General features: G+C 36.3%; 1 protein-coding gene across 6 annotated transcripts in view; it reads left to right on the forward strand.

The window, feature by feature from the left end:
• Positions 1-19,821, forward strand: part of Sarm (sterile alpha and armadillo motif) — a 96,670-nt gene that overhangs the window by 64,175 nt on the left and 12,674 nt on the right. For 3 of the 6 annotated variants that reach the window (XM_089730307.1, XM_028182116.2, XM_028182118.2), the window contains 2 exons: positions 4,472-4,528; positions 17,069-17,221. In XM_089730307.1, coding sequence (XP_089586433.1) covers positions 4,472-4,528; positions 17,069-17,221 — 210 coding nt within the window. The remainder of the gene's footprint in view (positions 1-4,471; positions 4,529-17,068; positions 17,222-19,821) is intronic. The other 3 variants (XM_089730308.1, XM_028182117.2, XM_028182119.2) reach the window with 1 other exon arrangement.

Raw genomic sequence — 19,821 nt, forward strand, 5'->3', positions numbered from 1 at the left:
ATAAATATGGGTAATTTTTTATAGAATTTTAGTTTATAATTTAGTTAGTATTTTTAGTTAGTATTTTTAGTTTTGCTGAGTTTGCTCGTCTTGCCACCGCTGGGGTGGCGCATGTCGTCGGCAAAATCAGGAGATTGGGCCTCGACGTGACACTCAGTAAATCCGAGGCCATGTGGTTCCACAGGCCCCGGAGAGTGCCACCTGTCGATGCCCATATCGTGGTTGGAGGCGTCCATATCGGGTCGGGGTGCAGTTGAAGTACCTCGGCCTCATTCTGGACAGTCGTTGGACCTTCCGTGTTCACTTTCAGAACCTGGTCCCTCGTTTGTTGGGAGTGGCCGGCGCGTTAAGCCGGCTTCTTCCCAACATCGGGGGGCCTGACCAGGTGACGCGCCGTTTCTATACAGGGGTGGTGCGGTCAATGGCCTTATACGAGGTGCCCGTGTGGCGTGGCGGGTCCCAGCCCCAGTGTGGTCAGAGCGCGGAGGGCCCAATCTCGGCGGTCCGTGCTGGAGTCATGGTCCAGGCGGCTGGCCGATCCTTCGGCTAGTCGTAGGACCGTCGAGGCGATTTGCCCGGTTCTTGTGAATTGGGTGAATCGTGACAGAGGACGCCTCACTTTCCGGCTCACGCAGGTACTTACTGGGCATGGTTGCTTCGGTGAGTTCCTGTACCGGATCGGAGCCGAGCCGACGGCAGAGTGCCACCATTGTGGTTGTGACTTGGACACGGCAGAGCATACGCTCGTCGCCTGCCCCGCATGGGAGGGGTGGCGGCGTGTCCTCGTCGCAAAAATAGGAAACGACTTGTCGTTGCCGAGTGTTCTGGCATCGGTGCTCGGTGACGACGAGTCGTGGAAGGCGATGCTCGACTTCTGCGAGTGCACCATCTCGGCGGCGGGGCGCGTGAGAGATGCACAGGCCCGCCGCCGTCGAGCGGGGTCCAGGGAGGTGGATCTCGCCCAAGCCCTGGCCCTCTAAGTGTTTCGGGTCTTCCTCACATGTCGGCCTGGGGACCGGCGAAGGGGGCTTAAGAAGACGACATGCAAGCTGCTCTGCACACGTTTTACGCATGAGCATCCGGGTGATGGGAGAGATGCGCTCCGCACTAAGCGCTTCACTTTCCCCTCTTTGACTTTTCATGAGCTCTGTCTCATGCGAGGTTTGGATGCTGGTTGTTGAGCGACAGGAGGTTTTAGTCGGTTCGACTCCGACATGCCCCGCCCTCCATCCCCAGTGAAGGGCGGAAGTCCGGCGATTTCCTCCTGACAAAAAAAAAAAAACGTGTGGCACTCGGGAACTGCGGCGTTAAAGCTATTGCATAGCATTTTTTATCAACTTATGACATTATAATTAGACAATGATAATTTAATATTAAAACAAGAATAAAACAAGACCACGCTATATTAAAACTTAATAAAGGCAAAACCTTAACTGTCCCCTTCACACTCATAAGCTAAACCGCGCGAGAGAGAGATGGGCAGACTTTTCATGATGCGCATGCAGTGTGACGTCACGCCACGCGCTTATTCACAAACACTACACAACGTGTGAATGTGTTGAACGCGAGCTACATGGTAGGCGGAGTGAGGGATGTTAGGTTTTTTTCGTTACAGGATTTCATGATTCGGTCGCCGCGCTCAAGGCCCGCGATAAAATGCAATAGCTTAAAAATGTATGAACTTGTAATAAAATCTCTTTGGCTATACTATTTGTATCTGGCTGGTTTTGGTATCATTAAAAGTTTAAATTCGAAAGAAGATAATTCCAAATTAAAATTAGGAAGATGTGTGATTTTTATTTATTTTTCGTACTGTCAAGATGACTGAATCTAATGAAGATATTCGATACATTTTAAAATTTTACTACAAAAAAGGTAAAAAAGCAACGCAAGCCGTGAAAAAAAATTGCGATGTTTATGGACCTAGTGCAGTGTCTGTGAGAGTAGCACAAATTTGGTTTAAGCGTTTTCAATCCGGAAATGTTGATGTCAAAAATGCACGTTACTCTGGTCGCCCTATTACGGATAAAATCGATGCCATTTTTGAAAAAGTGGGGCAAGATCGGCATATCAGTAGTTACGACGTAACTGAAAAACTGGGAATAGACCACAAAATAGTTATGGCACATTTGAAAAAAACTGGGTACACAAAAAAGCTCATTGAAAGAAACCTAATGAACCGTGTACTCATTTGTGATTCTTTATTACGACGTAATGAAACCGAACCATTTTTGAAGAAGCTGATAACTGGTGATGAAAAGTGGATCACGTACGACAAGAACGTACGAGAAAGGTTGTGGTCAAAGGCCGGTCAGGCTTCACAGACTGGCGAAACCCGGGTTAACTCGCAACAAGGTGATGCTGTGTGTGTGGTGGGATTGGAAGGGCATTATACATTATGAGCTGTTACCACCAGGCAGGACCATCGATTCTGAACTCTACTGCGAACAACTGATGCGATTAAAGCAAAAAGTTGAGAGAAAGCGGCCGGAATTAATCAACAGAAGGGGTGTGGTTTTTCATCACGATAACGCTAGACCTCACACATCTTTAGCCATTCAGCAAAAATTAAGAGAGCTTGGCTGGGAGGTGTTAATGCATCCGCCGTATAATCCTGACCACCTTCAGATTTCTACCTGTTTCGGTCTCTTCAGAATTCTTTAGGCAGTGTCAGGTTAACATCACGAGAGGACTGCCAAAACCAATTATCGCGGTATTTTGATCAGAAGCCCCAAAATTTCTATAGCAATGGGATCATGTCCTTACCTACAAGATGGCAAAAAGTTATCGAACAAAATGGTACCGACATACTTTAGTTAAATGTGAATAAACTATATTAAAAAATGTGAATTTTCTTAAAAAATGCGAAGAATCTTTTTCCCCAACCTATTATTATGTAGAACTAAAATAGTAAACAATGTTTACAATAAGTGAGCTGTTTAGGCTTACTATATTATTTGACATTGGACGGTAATAGGTAAATTGTAAAAAATAATAATCTAAGACAAGTTTTTGAACAATAATTATATACGCATTTCCATTTTATATAAAAATTTTGATTTTTACATCAGTAACAAGAAAGAAAGTAAAGAAAACCTCAATTTGTGTTAGTTTACGTATGTGTAATATTTTAAAACACTGCATGGTAGTTTTTTTTCTAATGTTTAAAATAATTTCTGGTGCAATTTAATTAAGGTAAAATTGCTCTAATTTTTTAACTATCATCGATCATGTTCCGCAGAAACTTGTTACAACTTGATTGCGTACGGTGTGTAGGCTATCCTACGAAATCTATGTTAATTATTTTAAGTTTTTATAACATCATACAGGGTAGAAATATAAACTAATTATTCGTTATTGTATAGTAGGTGAGTTTTAATTTTAGTGAAATTTAAAATACTATAAAGTAATTGAAATGAATACAAATTTTACAGCGCCCCCCTAACCCACATCAACGCCCCCCATTTTTTCCTGGGCCCCTTAACGCCCCCCTCGAGGTTTCAAACGCCCCCAAGGGGGCGTTATCGTCCACTTTGAGAAAGACTGGTCTATAGCATCACTGACAAACTTTACTAGTTTTAATTAATAGCTTACTTTAAAAGCAATTAATGTAAATGCTCGTATTTACAAGATTCAATGATGAGAATCACGTGAGTCAGTTGGTTTGTTTAAAGATTGGTCCAAAATAATTTTGTTTTATTAGAAAACGCGAAGATGGCCTCCATAAATATATCATCAACTGTAGAGTGCTAACTAATTATATATTTTTTGAAATGTATCATTATGAAAGTATTATCGCTATTTAATACTAGAGCAAAAAAAACATTTGTACCTTTGCCCCCATTGAGTACAGTACCGAGACAAAGAAAGCCTCAATTTGAAATGTTCACTAATATATTAGCTACATAATACGTATAAATATTACCAGGTAAATGAACTATGAATCATTTATTCAGAAATACAAAATGATTCATAAGACACTACAGATGAATTATTGGTCTTAGCCTCGATTTTGACTACTGAATTTAAATCTAAAAGCGGTTTCAAATCAAAATCAACGCAAAAACAATTACACGAAAAATAATAGTTTAAAAAAACTAACAAAATACGCTTTTATAAAAAATTCAATTACAAAATAGAAAAATAAATTTGAATTAAAAATAGCGTGGGGTGTTTTTCAGGATATTATCAAAATAACCCTTCTACTCATTACTACTTTTTTCTAATTTTTTTTTTGAATTTAAATTTTTTTAATTTTGTTTTTTTAATATTGAATTGTCATCGGTCCTTAATAAGTATACCAAATTTCGACTTAATCCGACGGTTTGAAGGGGGTCAAAATCATGTTCAAAGATTCCGTTACATACTAACATACATACGTTTGAAGCTAATAAAAGCGTATTAAAAATATAGGGTGTAATCCTCTGAAACAACAAAATAAAAAATTTAAAGTAATTGAATATTGCTTCAGGTCCGTTCCGAAGAGTCCCTTCTTGCACAGGAAAAGATCCCGAAGAACTCTCGATGGGTACGTTTCATTACCACCTTCCTGGTGTCGGATTAATTGAATGAATTAATGTATGAATTTTCATAAACAAATTGTCTCTATTTTTAGAGCCTTAAGCATCACTATTAAACAATCGATTCATATCGCTATACTAAAATTTTCGAATTCGTTTTTATTAAAATTTTAACACGTTCAGATTTTTAATACATTATAATAGTTTTTTAATGATGTACCTCGTTAAGGCGTATATTGTGTCTTAATGTCTTCTAAATTATGTTGAAAAGTTTCTCTGGATTTTATCTACTATGTGTTTGTAATTATGTAAAGTGCCGTATACGTAGTACATGCTCTGTAACTTCTGCCAACATTTTAATCCTCACGTTCTTGACTCATTACCTTAATAACATTAATCACGTATGTACTATAAAACTAATATAAGAGTGGTGTTTGTTGTTGCAAAAAATGCTTTAGTGATGTCCGAGAATATAATTGGAAATTTTTATTGTCTTATTTCCGTAAAATAAAAAAACACAATCGCGAACTTCAGCGTGCGTGTCTGATAAATATTTCAAACCTCAGTCAGTTTGCAGTCCCGCTTTAAAAATGCACAAAAAAGACTAAAAATGACTAGCCTCACCCAACGTGTAGGTGAGCTCACGGAGCTCAGCCCGAGAAGTTTTGCTAACATCTACCCAAGCAAAATCAGTGCTTCGCTAAATCTACCACCGAATCGGAATCGTAATCCAACACGTCCTTACGGATCCATCAGATCCAATAACCTTTGCATTAGACGCCTTCAGCTCTAATACTAGGAGCAGGCTTAGGGACCCCGGTAACCGTACTCGCCGGATCTTTTCGGCGAGTCGCGATTCCGATCCGGTATTAGATTAATTCGCGAAGCTCTTCAGTTGATAGGTCTCCTTTGGAGGCCCTCGGGAAGCTACTAGCGAATCTCACCCCTCCTGGCTGAGCCTTTGCTCGTCCACCTGTCCTAGTGAAACTGGAAAGGCCTCCGGCCCACAAGTAATCCGTCAATCATAAAAAAAAAGTGACCCACTGAGAAGAACCGGCGCGAAACTCAGTGGGCTGTGGGTCAACACGATCAACCCTTCGTCACATTCGATGGGCTCGACGAGAACGGTGACCGATGCACGGGATGCCTAAAAGCACCAAGACTGGATCGGAAAGATCCTAAATGTCTTATTTAGGAAGACGGCGGCTGTTGATCGTTCGATTGTCTACATGGCCTCTTAATAATCTCTGGTAAAAGATCATTAAATCTTTTTTTTTAAATGTAACCATACACTTCGTATCCAATAAGCTCAGGGCTTGCGACTTGTGATGTCAGATGTCTCATTCTTCAAACCGGAACGTATGACTGCAATGCTGTAGTAATAGGCAGGCTGGTAGCACATACGGATCCAGGCTACAATATCAGTAAATATCTATAAACTATTTATAATATTTTAATTAATTGACTTCTAAATACAATCAAGATGATCGCTGATAGGGTATTGATACGTATATATCCCGCGTCATTTCTGCCATCTTAAAATTAATTAAATTAACAACGAAAAATCGTTTCGCACATCCATAAAGACATTCACAACACAAAGTAACCATTAAAATAAAAATATGTTAATCTATTTTAATACACGTGTTATTGTCTCGTTCTGTTTATATTCACCTTGGTCTCAAAGTATCAAACTACAATTTTCGATGAAGCAATTATAGACTAAATAAAAATTATATTAAATATAAAATTGCGCAATCATAACAAACAGACATCCGTGTTTCCTAACACGTTACCGGTTCTCTTTTAATCATCGACTAATTACCTACATATATATATACACAGATAGTCAACACGACTATCGAGAAGTATAAGTAGTAGTAGTAAGTAGTAGTAGTAGTAGTAGAACCATAGTTATTTCACGCGCAAACTTCAAAGACCTAGTTTACAAATACGAGTATGTACGCTTCAAATATTATGTTTTGCAATAACAAGAATATTATTGTACTTTGTGCTGTGGAAATATACCTACTTTTAATATTTAATAATACTTTACGGTATTCGCGAGTCGATTAAAATTACTTTTACAACATAGACTTGAGTTTTATAAATTCATTTTGTTAATTATAAAAAATAAAAAATTAAACTATCACACAATATTCAAATGTCGATGAATAACAACTTAGTCGTTGGTAATCACAATAAGTGTAAATAAAACCCACGATTAAACCCTAAAACTTTTAAACCCCAAAACTTAGAAAAAATTAACTATGTTTATAAGGTTTTATATAATGTTTACCATATGCAAATAATGTAAGCGAATTGTAACTTCTTAATGTCTCGTCAATTGCATAATTCGGAAATGGTTCACGTCATACTTTTATCTAAAATTACATGGATTTCGAATTCATATTTTTTTGTGAAATTCATTACAATACGATTCTTTATCTATAGCATCATCGGCCGTCTAAACTAAAGTGACTCATTCACATTCCTTCATAGTGTTTTATCTGCAACGGAATGCGCGCTACAATCAATGGAATTTAGGGAAAAAAAATACTAATATTTATATGTTACGAGTTTTTAAACTGACTACTCGATAAGATAACAGTCAATTAAAATTAAATGCATCTATTGATTGCAATCGATAAAACTTTAATAAGATTTGATAAGTTTGTTAGTTGATTTGTGTTATTAAATAGTTGTCTCGTGCCGTCTTGTGAAAGTCCCATCAAAGCGAACAGGATGTCGCGACTGAGTCATGATACCTGGCGGTTGTGGCTTGCGCACGCGCACGTATCTGTGTGTCTATAACACACCTTAGTATATTGTGCATTGTGTGATAAGGGGACACGTGAACCATTGATGACTCACTTTATAAACATGAATTTTAATGAATCGATTGATTCGTTAATGTTCTCGGCAATCTAGATTGAGAACAAGTTGCCTGTTACATTTTTTTTGTCTAACTGGTTTCGTAAATATGGATACGATTAGTTAGCTGTAAATTATTTATGTAGCCTAACTTTGGTTTTCCTATACGGCTTCAGTGTCTAAAATATACCTAAAAAGGATAAATAATTTCCCATTAATTTTAATAGGAATGCCGATAAATTTATTGCCAATGTCTTTTTTTCTGCCGTTTGTCGTTTCGTTCTATTCAAATCGTTTGTCGATCTAATATTTATACATATTAATGTTAATTTAAAATCTAAAACGAAAACACAAATTAATCCAGTTTTATGAATGAAACAACTCATACAGTTTAGTCACCCTCACATCTCCTCGAAACCGTTACGCTTTACGTGGAAACTCAATCACTTTATATGACTCAAAGCAATAAACAAGCGTAATACCTAATGTACATTGTTATTGTACAATTCGTTCAACGACAAAATTATATTCGTATGAAGTAATCGCAGCAATCAATTTAAGAATAAATTTTATTATCTAATAGGATGAAATCATATTTAGTGTCTTCTTCGATTTTCGCAAGTCGTATTATAATTAAAATAATTTTTACCATTAAATCTTGTTTTAATTATTTTCATTTTTTTATATATTATATGACGTTTCGACTTCTTTACAGTTATCTTCTTAGTCACGGACGACTAAGGTGCTATTCGTCAAAATTTCAATACTGTTTTAATTACCGTGTATTTCTGTAAAAAAAAATCGTAAGTTTCATCAATCATTTCAGAAATGTAGAAAACTGTAAAGTATTCCTAATGTCCCAAAGAAAAGTCCTAAAGAATAAACACGAGATTAAACCGTAAAATCACTTTTAAGGATATCAAATACCGCTAAAAATATATTTTAAGACCCGATAAACGTAACTGAAGCGTGTTGATGTTGTTATTTAAATTAATGACATATAAAATATGTATAGATAAATACGTGAACAAAAAAATACAATTTTATATTCTAATGACCTACAGAATACAAAGTGGATGGATACACATTGATAGATACGCAAAATATAAATTCCATCTCGTTGTAAATTCAACAGAATTTTCCATGTATTTAGTGCTTTAGATGCGTCATTTGATTATTCATAAACTGTTCATACACCTCTATTGTGTATTTATTTGTCTTCTTACATAATATATCACTTTATTAATTAATAGTTGCAGGTTTGTTTATTTGTGCGTGTTCAATGAGGTCACGCGCTTTTCAGCGATGGGGTTTAAATTTAATTGGTGTTTATAAAATGTAGCTTTTCTCTGGACACAAAGGATCTGTCCACAAATTTTTCATATTTATCTTTTCTTCGGTATATCTCCCTTCTTAGTATCTATGTGGCGAAAAGCCATATCAGCTTTAATGGCCTCCGACAATATGTGAAGGGTCCTTGGACTCTAAATTTTTAAACTTATTTACTATTTTCTGGTTACAGAATTTATCAACCAATCATCGTCGAAGGTTAGAAGAAAATTAGCCTTGCCTTGGTAACATAAAACTTATTGTTGCGTCTTTTCGTGCGGTAGCTGCTTTTGATGCCATAGTTGCTGAAAATTGCATTGGTACAGTTACATGTGACTGTGACATCACGGACAAATGGGAACTTTTCATCTTTTGAAAAGAAAAGAAAAAAAACTACAATTTTATTTATTTAAAACTATGATTTGTAATTTCATTCGCGTACTATCGATACTATTATATTTATTAAATCAGTTATACCCGACGTGGACCGGGTCATGTCATTTACCGCAATCCCAATGAGTTTCTCGCCGGATCTTCTCTGTGGGTTGCGGTTCCGATTCGGTGGCAAATTCTGCGAAGCACTGCTCTTGCTAGGGCTACTGTTAGCATATTTTCTCAGGTTAAGCCCGTGAGCTCATCTACTCGTTTGGGCATAGCTGGAATAGCCTCTTAGGCTACCAGCAAAAATATCTTATAATAATTATTCACGGTTTATATAATCTTTGTGCGAAATTTTATCAGAGTCCGTCCAGGAATTGTTGCGTGATTGGGTAACAATCATGTCGGTACGGAAGCGTAGGTTTTCGTTTTTATCATAGATTTCTTCACCTCATGTCTCAAAGTGTGGTGGGATTCATAACCTTAGTAAAAACTCTTTAGCCGCCAATTCGGCGCTACGCAATGTCATCGTGGATATAAGATACTTTTTACAGTATTTTGGGGTTCGGGTTCAAGTCAGTATCTAATCTATCCTTTTCATTTGATATTCGGGATCAGGTTGTGACCGTAAGCCCCTAGCGTATTAGAAAATCCTGTCTTAGAGCCATTGATCTTTAACTTGTTCATCAAAATATTATTATATTCACAAAAAAAGGCTAAGCTGAAACTGATAAAAACGAACCACCTGTTTTCTCTTTTGTATATTGCCCTGTTTTTTTAAGTACCCTTTGTCAGAGTTCAGTGCTTTCAATATTTACTCGCAGGAAAAATGCAACTTATCTAAAAAAAAATTAAGTTCCTTTATCTGCTCTGTTTGCCAGTCGATTTTTTCTTATTTTTTTCTATAGATGCGCTTTAATGTTCAAAAAATAGAATTGAAAATAGTGAGATTTTTTTTAGATGTCAATAATAAGACCAAAAAGATATAATAGAAAACTCAAAATGAATATAAATCTTGAGGTGCTAGTGATTTAAGTCGAATTTCGATTATTAGCTTTAATGTCAGACAAACATGGAATAAATAGTAATTTAAACTGCTTAAAGTGCGTTTGTTTACCTAATACGACTACTTCTGCGTGGGCGTTAAATAAGTAACAAAACCAGTATTAACGACATTTCAATGGAGCCAGCACCATCGACAAATGAAACCGAATAAAACTCCTTATAAGGCCGTCTATTCCGATAATGGCTCTATTCAAATGGCCGAAGCAACAATGAATTATTTTTTTCTGTCGTCGTCTGATGTGAATCGGTATTTGAAAGGAAATCAGAAGTATATTCGTTTAATTATCCGCGCCGATGATTCGTTGCGCGAGTATCTTTGTGACATTGAAAGTTCGTTGACTTACTACGACGGCGGAGGCAAGTCTCCCTTCCCTTTTGAGCTTTTTTTTTCACAGTAAACTCTTTGAGCGTTGTGTACTTCAAAGGGAAGCTTTGTTAACTTTAAATAAATAAATACCAATAAAGATTTCACAAGGATAAACTTTATTCAGTTATGTCAGTAAAAACTGTATGAATACGCGTAAAGTTATTAGCACTTATTATTGATGTTGTATGACGTTTTATTTGTATAAAAAAATTGACGTATTTATTTCAGTACCAGTTCAGATAAGTGATATCAACTGTGCCGTGATAAAAAAAAAAACAATATATCCCAATTTCCAACAATTCACTTTTGAAGTGATACTGTAAAGATTATCTAAAGAAACACAGCACGAGATACATACAAGCAGAAGTTTTGCCTGAGCGGAGAGGCGGCAGAGATCTTGGACCTGTCATTGTGCCGATTGATAAGAGCCGAACTCATCAAGAATCTATAAGGCGGATGCAAAGGTCCGTGGGTGTAGCCCCACCCCGCACCGCTCTCTGCTAGCCATTCTAATTAGCCCATTGTGGATGCCAGTCAAAGTTTGCGGCCGATCGTCCGGCAGTCATGCTTTAGCTGCGGCCAAAGCCGTACGTACCGCGAATACCGTTCCTTTTGCACAACACGCGATTGTGATGACGATAAGTGATCGACTGTGCTGCAGAGTTGATAAAAATAAAATTTATCTGTTCGACTGTAATATGTGGTTCCACATAATAATTGTTTTCATTTCTCTTCTATCTTCTTGAAAATATTTAAACCCTCAATTGCGGCAAGTTACCACGATACAAGGTAAACTCATTAAAATTTAGTTTTACACTGATAAAACTATGAAAATACATATTTATTTTACGTACAATAAAATGTATTGATCATAAATGAATTCATAATTATTATAAATTCCTTTTACGCGTTGATTTTTTATTATCGGTCTATTATCTAGTCAATGTCGAAATTCCTTGAATGAAATTCCATTAGTGCCTAATTATCCAAATATCAAACCAGTTCTGCTGCTTAGTATGCAATTGATACATTTTATTTGAACAGTTCATTTGCATACATAGATACCCTTAATAATACGAGTAAAATATCGGTTCGTAGTGCAACTTTTATTGCAAATGTTATGTAATGTTTTAGTGTGGGCACATTCATCTCCCAGCACCAGCGATTTTCATATGAGTCGACTATTATCAAAGCCGGCAATGTGACTTTTGGACAATTATTGGTAAATCAGAAAAACGAATTATTGACTTTGTATTCCATTGGCAGTCACAAAACGCTTCTGAACGACATCTTAGATAAATAACAGGTTAAGTATTAACCTTTATTTAATGCAGGTTTTGAACCGTATTCTTTGAAGGAGACGATTATATTCAAATCAATCTGTATTGATATATCAATAACATTTTTTTGTCCAAATGCACAGATTGCCACCTTTGATAATAGACGACTCATATATGAGACTAATGTGTAAAATCGATTTTGACTAATAACAATAGTAATAATCGAAATTAGTATTTTATCTATGGTTTTCCAACCGAGCCGGTTATGTCATACAGCGAATTTATTATCTAAAACATAACGGTTTAAATTATCCTCTGATTACATTTAAATGTTACTCGCTTATAGGCTGGTCATAAAATGCGGTTTCGCATAACTATGCGTAACTCGTTCCTCTTGAATTACACTTTTATACACCCAATAAAATCTAAGAGCCTAATATTATGCCTCAGGTGCTGATCACGTTTGAGAGCTTAACTGTTAAATCGCGTTACACTTATCAATGTTCTGAGATTTTATCTCGTATAATTCCAGCGAGCTCTGCATACGGACAACGTAAAATTATATGCAGTTAGTTCACTACCGTCACTGCGATCCAGGAAAACGCAATTTACAAACATGAAACTGACCTTTGTCAATGTGACTTCTTGCTGGATTCCGACGTCGATTCACGCAGGTATCTGGTATTAGCCAGGACGTTGAGGTGCATTAGAAATGTGGGTAGGTGCTCACACGGAAACTTAACACGAAACGAAAAGCACATAAGGACGAATTTGTAACGTTAAGAAAACAAAATCAATTCCGTAATGCAGCATAGTTAACCGTGAAAGCCGTTCTCAGAAGTGGGCACAGTGCATTGACGTGAGGAGAATGGTTACTGTATTATTGTTTTCCTTGTCATTAATTACGAAATGTGTCGTGTACTTCATTCTGCATGATAATTTCGCTAGTGTACAATTTATCAACATACATTAATATAAAATGAGGAAAGTTTCTTTGTAAATGCCAACTACGTAACTAATTGTAAGGGTTAGGTCGTCTGGTGATTACATCTATACTAATATATAAATCTACAGTGGTTTTTACGGATGTTCCCTTATAACTACTGAACCGTGCATCCAATTGACTTGAAACTTGGTATCCATGTAGAAAATACATGTACTTAACGGATAGGCTAATATTAATATGAGTGTTAGACTCCCTACACCAGTTGCGGGGGCGTTAATGATGAGAATTTTTGTGAGGGTGAGAAGTAATAATGTTAATTTTAAATGCCCAGCGAAGCAGATGGGCAGCTAGTTACAGATAAAAATGTTATTGAAAACTATTTAGTACCTATTAATTTCTGCTTTCATCAAAATTCTCACTGTTCTTTCTTTAATCTTCATTTAATCTACTATCTTCTCCTCCTTGCGTCGTTAATCCACAATGGTGAGGGTCGTGGCTTCTCTGAATAACTTTTGGGCTATCTTGCACTAGCCCTGTTTATCCTCTGCTTTGTGGATGGCATCTTGAACCGTTATCCAAATATCAAATAATCTATATGCACTACACAAATATTATATGTATACCATAACATTTCACCAAAAAACATTAAGAACCACGTGGTTCCGTAAAACTTATAAACCTCATTGCTTATACTTTTAAATATAACAAAAACTTTTTTAAATCTTTCTGTAGCCAACTACTGGCAGAACGTACTGTGAATTCCAACGACTTTGTTTCATCCTTGTTTACAAGAAATAATGCAAATTAATCTTCGCCTTCACGCCCAAAAGCGAGTGGTGGTTTTTACGCTATCGAGTCTATAGGCATCGGTAAGCCAACGTTTCCCATTCTACATAATGAAGAAACTTTTTATAACACAATTTAGCAGTGTAATTGAAAAGGAACTATTTTTCGGCTTTTGATGTAAGAGAAAATATTCCGAATCCCAAAAGTATTGGACGCAACTAGATTAAACCAATTTTTGAAACAAACGGACTTAAATCTCATTCACTTTTATTACTTTAGAAGAGGATCTTTACGAATGTTGAATTAAAAAAAAATTATGATCATAAATATTTTGTTTGATATTATATGTAAGTAAACAAAAAATTTCGGATAGACACGAATGCCAACTCTAATTATATTGTTATAAGACGATTTTTGAATAGAGATTTACCGTATACAATTCCATGTTTCCCGATAATGTGATATTATAATGATACCATAAGGGCTTTGTTACTGTTATTATTACTGTTATTGTTTTGTTACGGATCCCAAAAAAAACCTCAATTCGTCGGTAATTGATGTTGTTTTTTTTTCTCCCGAATATCGCAAATTCAAACAGTCAAATTCTACGACAATGCAACATTGAATGCGCTAAAACATTAAAGCAATAATTCCGAAAGACGCCTTCAAATCGTTAACTTAAATCGCAATGCTGTAAATCTAGTACTGTTATTGTTAATTGCATAATCCTTTAATCGTATTGTTGGTGCTCGGTCATTAACAGTAATCTTGTAGCGTGATCTCTGGAACTATGACGATATTTCCACGAACCGTGACTCATTCTCGGACCACGGTTGACCCTGTTTATATTACGATAACGCAGATGAATCGCGCACTTTTTTGCATGTACATTACTCATCTATGGCGAGAGCATCAGGATCTACGTTTTTATCAATGAAACAATACGTAATGGAGTCGTGACATAATTCTGTATCTAAATTTAGAATATAACGTTCTCTTACGCATACACTTAATATTAACGTTTTCGCAAATCGATATTTCAAAAATTTTATCGGAATTAAATCGATTTTTCATGTCGCACTACATTTTATGTAAAATAGCTTAATCAAAATCGTAAGCGTCAAATTGTGATGTGACGATTTTTAATGACGTTATGTTATGCCCGATCATGACATCACCGTGTTCGCGTCGATTCACGTCATCTGATGCGAATCCTGCCCCGTTTCTTCTTACTATGAAAAGTTTAATCATTCCGATGTCATGCGGTCAATCAAGATATTAACTATCATTATTAAATCTCAAGATCACGCAGCGAATAAATTAGCACGATTTATAAAATACGAACGATGACGTGGCTTTTATAATATTTGAATTACGTAATGCTGAGCGTCTAATAACGTTCGTTTACGGGACTTGCACAATTTTGGGTTTTAAAACCGTTGTATTGTGCGATTAAATCCTATTGTCGGTTGACATTTCGAGTGGATTCGTTGGCGTAACTGAACAGTCACGACACAGTACGGATGTTCTGTAGGCGGGCCTATCAATATGCAAGAAGCGCGTCTTCGCATTCGACACTCTAGCACGCGAACTGAATGTTCATGCGATACTTCGACTCTGTTACCGGACTCACGCATGACTCATATTCTTGATTAAAATCTCTATTTCTCGTCTAGTTTCTTTCTCTCCCGAGAACATGAACGAATATTTCGTCTTTTTGCATAACTTAAAAGTGTACAATTTCCAAAATATTCGAAATTGACTTAATATGCGGAATTATTTAGTATCACCAGTATTTTTCTCGTAAATACTGGCAAAAGAGCGTAATTTAGTTTAGTTTTTTTTTTGTTTATCCTTATTTTGACTACTATTACTTAACAAAATTAATACATAATTTTATCTTACTTTAAAAGACAGATAATGTAACTGGTAATAATAAAAAAAAAAATGTTGCAAAGATGATTAATCTTATCTTATACATTTAAACGAGCAATTCTTGTATATATATACATATATAATCTGAAACGGCTACAACGATTTTCATAAAATTTAATATACAGGGGATTTCGGGGGCGATAAATCGATCTAGCTACGATTTATTTTCAGAAAATGTTGTTTTATACGTGCTTTCAATAATCAACTTTATCGATAATCAACTTTATGACGCTTCCCGATATCTATTGGCGAATAATAATACTATTTTTCTTAATTGAGGGCAACTAACCGCTTTAAAGACACAACAAGACGGCGTTATCAAAAAAAAACCGGGCAAATCTCGGTCATCATCTAGTATTAAAAATATCACAATATGCTAAACGTTTAAAACACTCTCCTGCAAAATTAGTAAGTTTTGAGATTATACAGTTTTAATGCGAGAAGACGATTTATGCATTACCTATTTTTCGCAAGCACATTGACAAATTAATATGCATCTCAATTTTTAAGTTCGTACAGATTGAGTTCTGCATACGTAGCGTAGGTTCCTATGACCTTAATGAAATGAATCAATGACTGCGACCTATTGTCCTTGTTCTATATTCGCAATATGCTTTGATTACAGAATTCTTGGTATCTCAACTAAAAGGGCAATAACCCATTAATACGTCTATTGAATCTAAGAATCAGACAAGCCGGAGAACTTTGTTATGTTTATTTATATTCTTACAACGACATTATTAATTGTACGATTTTAAAGCTTTTTTTTTATTGCTTACATGGGTAGACGAGCTCACAGCCCACCTGGTGTTAAGTGGTTACTGGAGCCCATAGACATCTACAACGTAAATGCGCCACCCACCTTGAGATATAAGTCCTAAGATCAAACCGAAACGCATTATTACTGCTTCACGGCAGAAATAGGCGGGGCGGTGGTACCTTTTTTTTTGTTTTTTTTATTACCTTTGTAGGCAGACGAGCATACGGTCCATCTGATGGTGAGTGGTTACCGTCGCCCATGGACTTCAGCAATGCCAAGGGCAGAGCCAAGCCGCTCGCTGCCTACCGCTTAATACTCTCCACAAGCCTCGTTTGAACAAGGACATGTCATAGCGCTCGGGAAACACCGTGGAGGGGAGCTCATTCCATAGCCGGATGGTACGTGGCAAAAAAGATCTCTGGAAACGCACTGTGGATGACCGCAGTGGCTCCAGGTAGTATGGATGAACTCTACTCCGGTGGCGGGTGGTGCGATGGTAAAAACGAGACGTTGGTATCATCTCGAACAATTCCTCAGAGCACTCCCCATGGAACATGCGGTACAAAATACAGAGGAAACCCAAGTCCCTCCGCAGACCCAGAGGCTCCTAATGATACCTCCCCGTGCGGACTCACAAGAGGTCCTACCACCAGTAACCAAGTGTACTATTATTATTTTGATTACTTCTTTAGGCACGAGTAAGTTAGGGCACCGTGAGGAACATCTGAAATGCTAAGAGCAGCACCACCAAGGCACTGCCTTACGGATAAAAATAATCTTTTGTATACTGTACAATTAATATTAACGTACTTTCTATTTTTGTTTCAGATACCTGAGCTTACGCTCGATGGAAGCAACAGTCTGAAACACAACGGCAGCGCCAAAGACTTGGCATCCGTCATGGAGAATCTAAAGAAGGGCGGACTGGTCTCCAGACAAAACCAGTCCTTAAATACACAAGTCACTAGTTCAACGCAACAGGTAAATAAAGTACACACATCGTTACCTATTGATTGCGTCACGAAGTGAACAGAGAAAATAAATCTATATATATAAAAATGAATTGCTGTTCGTTAGTCTCGCTAAAACTCGAGAACGGCTGGACCGATTTGGCTAATTTTGATCTTGAATTATTTGTGGAAGTCCAGAGAAGGTTTAAAAGTTAAATAAATATGAAAATACCCGGAATTAAATAAAAATAACATTTTTTTTTCCTTTGATGTGTCCCCCGTCGGACGGAATCCTTTTGTTTGTTTTAAGTTTATTTTATATGAAAGTTTAAGTCTTTTATTTATCGATTGAGGCACTACGAAGTCTGCCGGGTCAGCTAGTAAATTAATAAATGTAGTTAACGAAAACTGAAAAAAAAACTTGAATAGTAAACCTAAGTAACATTTTTTTTTATTTCTACAATACATTGAAGAATAACGTAATTCATAAAGGACTTACATGAGACATCGAACTTCTTCGTTAACATAACTGAGTCAAATTCGCAAATTTAAAAAGAAAAATTACGACATTCTAAGTGCCCAATTCCGGCTACCACAGCCTACGGACGTAGCGACTTCTAGACAAAAGTATATAATAAATAATAAACATATGCAGTTACAAAATAAACAAGAATAAGTAGTAAACCGAACAGTTAATTTAAAGCAAGCGAGTCCGCACGTGTAGGTATCACCACCCTGCCTATTTCTGCCGTGAAGCAGTAATGCGTTTCGGTTTTAAGGGCAGGGCAGCCGTTGTAACTATTCAAAGTAAGATCTTACAACTCAAATCTCAAGGGGGGTGCCGGCATTTACGTTGTAGATGTCTATGGGCTCCGATAACCACTTAACACACACGGTACACAGGTGGGCCGAGAGCTTGTCCACCTATCTAAGCAATAAAAAAAACCTACAATACATTAACTAATACCATAATTCGTAAAGGATTTACATGATAATCGAACTTCGTCGTACATAACAAAAACAAATCAAATCTAATAATCAAAGCTGAGGCAAACTATAAGGAAAATTGAAAAAGAAAAATAACGAAATTCTAAATGACCAAGTCTGAGTACTACAAACCTACGCACGTATCAGATTCCAAACAAGGATATAACAAAAATATGCAGTTTGAAAACAAACAAAAAGACACGCATAAATAGCAAACAGAAGTAATATGTAGTTAATTCCATATTTTTTTCCCGTTGATTCTGGTCACGATATTAGAGCGAAGTTACAAAAATTATTGTGTTGTCATCGGTACTTGATACGTGTGCAATTTTTTCAGATGATCGGACGCGCCTCGAAGTCTGTTAAAAATGACGTTCAAAGATTCCATTGCATACATACAACCAAACAAATAAAAGCGTATTTACTTAACGCTTTAGTGCTGAGTTAATTTTTACATATTTTACAGAATGATTTTTGAAATGATTTTTGAAAAAGTACCTTATTTATATAAAATTTAATTAAAAAAATAATACAAAAATTAATGCTAAATTCACAGTAAAATCTAAATATTAATACGTGAAGCAAAAACTTTGTATCCCTTTTTACGAAATTTGCGCGGACGGAGGATTATGAAATTTTCCACACTTATAGAGAATATAGAGAAGAAGTGCACAATGCTAAGATTTTTTTTAAATAATGCATAAAAGATACATTAAAACAATAAAGAAAACATTACACACACTACATACCATGTATTTGACGCACACACGCATGCATACTATTTATTGTCAAACTTTTGTTCTTGACGTCTGTTGTCAAATTGAGAATAGATTAAATATTGTTTGTCTTTGTTAATATTTTTTATAGTGTAGTCTTGGCGAAATTTGTGATTATAGAAGTATAAAATACAATCATAATAGTGTACAAACTTACAATTCCAATTAATTATAGTCGAATTTCGACTACTGCGGGACCTCTAGTAATTTTAAATTTGTTATTTATGAATGTTATTATTAACATATTAAAAAAGTTATACATGTCCGTACATGTCTATACTTAATACCTACCTATAATCAAACTGCGCAATAGTCGGTATTCCGACATACGAATATATGTATATACAAGAGATATTTATAACTGGAAAGGGATTTCCATGAGGCGATGGGTCTGAGGCAAATTACAAATCATTCTAAAACACAAAACGGAAACAACATCTTGCGACAAAACAAAACCTACAAATTAACATATTATGATCAACTCGCTATCGAGACTTTTTTTTTTTATTGCTTAGATGGGTGGACGAGCTCACATCCCCACCTGGTGTTAAGTGGATACTGGAGCCTATAGACATCTACAACGTAAATGCGCCACCCACCTTGAGATATCAGTTCTAAGGTCTCAAGTATAGTTACAACGGCTGCCCCACCCTTCAAACCGAAACGCATTACTGCTTCACGGCAGAAATAGGCAGGGTGGTGGTACCCTCCTGCGCGGACTTACAAGAGGTCCTACCACCAGTAAAAAACTATAGAATATAATAATATAGGTATGTATACAACTACGGAATCGTGAATCCGAATATAAAAGATATTCTTTAACGGGTTACTACGGCTTTTCACATTTCATGCGAAATGAAATGCCATG

This window comes from Bombyx mandarina, chromosome 10, assembly GCF_030267445.1.
Source record: "Bombyx mandarina strain Sakado chromosome 10, ASM3026744v2".
NCBI lineage: Eukaryota > Metazoa > Arthropoda > Insecta > Lepidoptera > Bombycidae > Bombyx > Bombyx mandarina.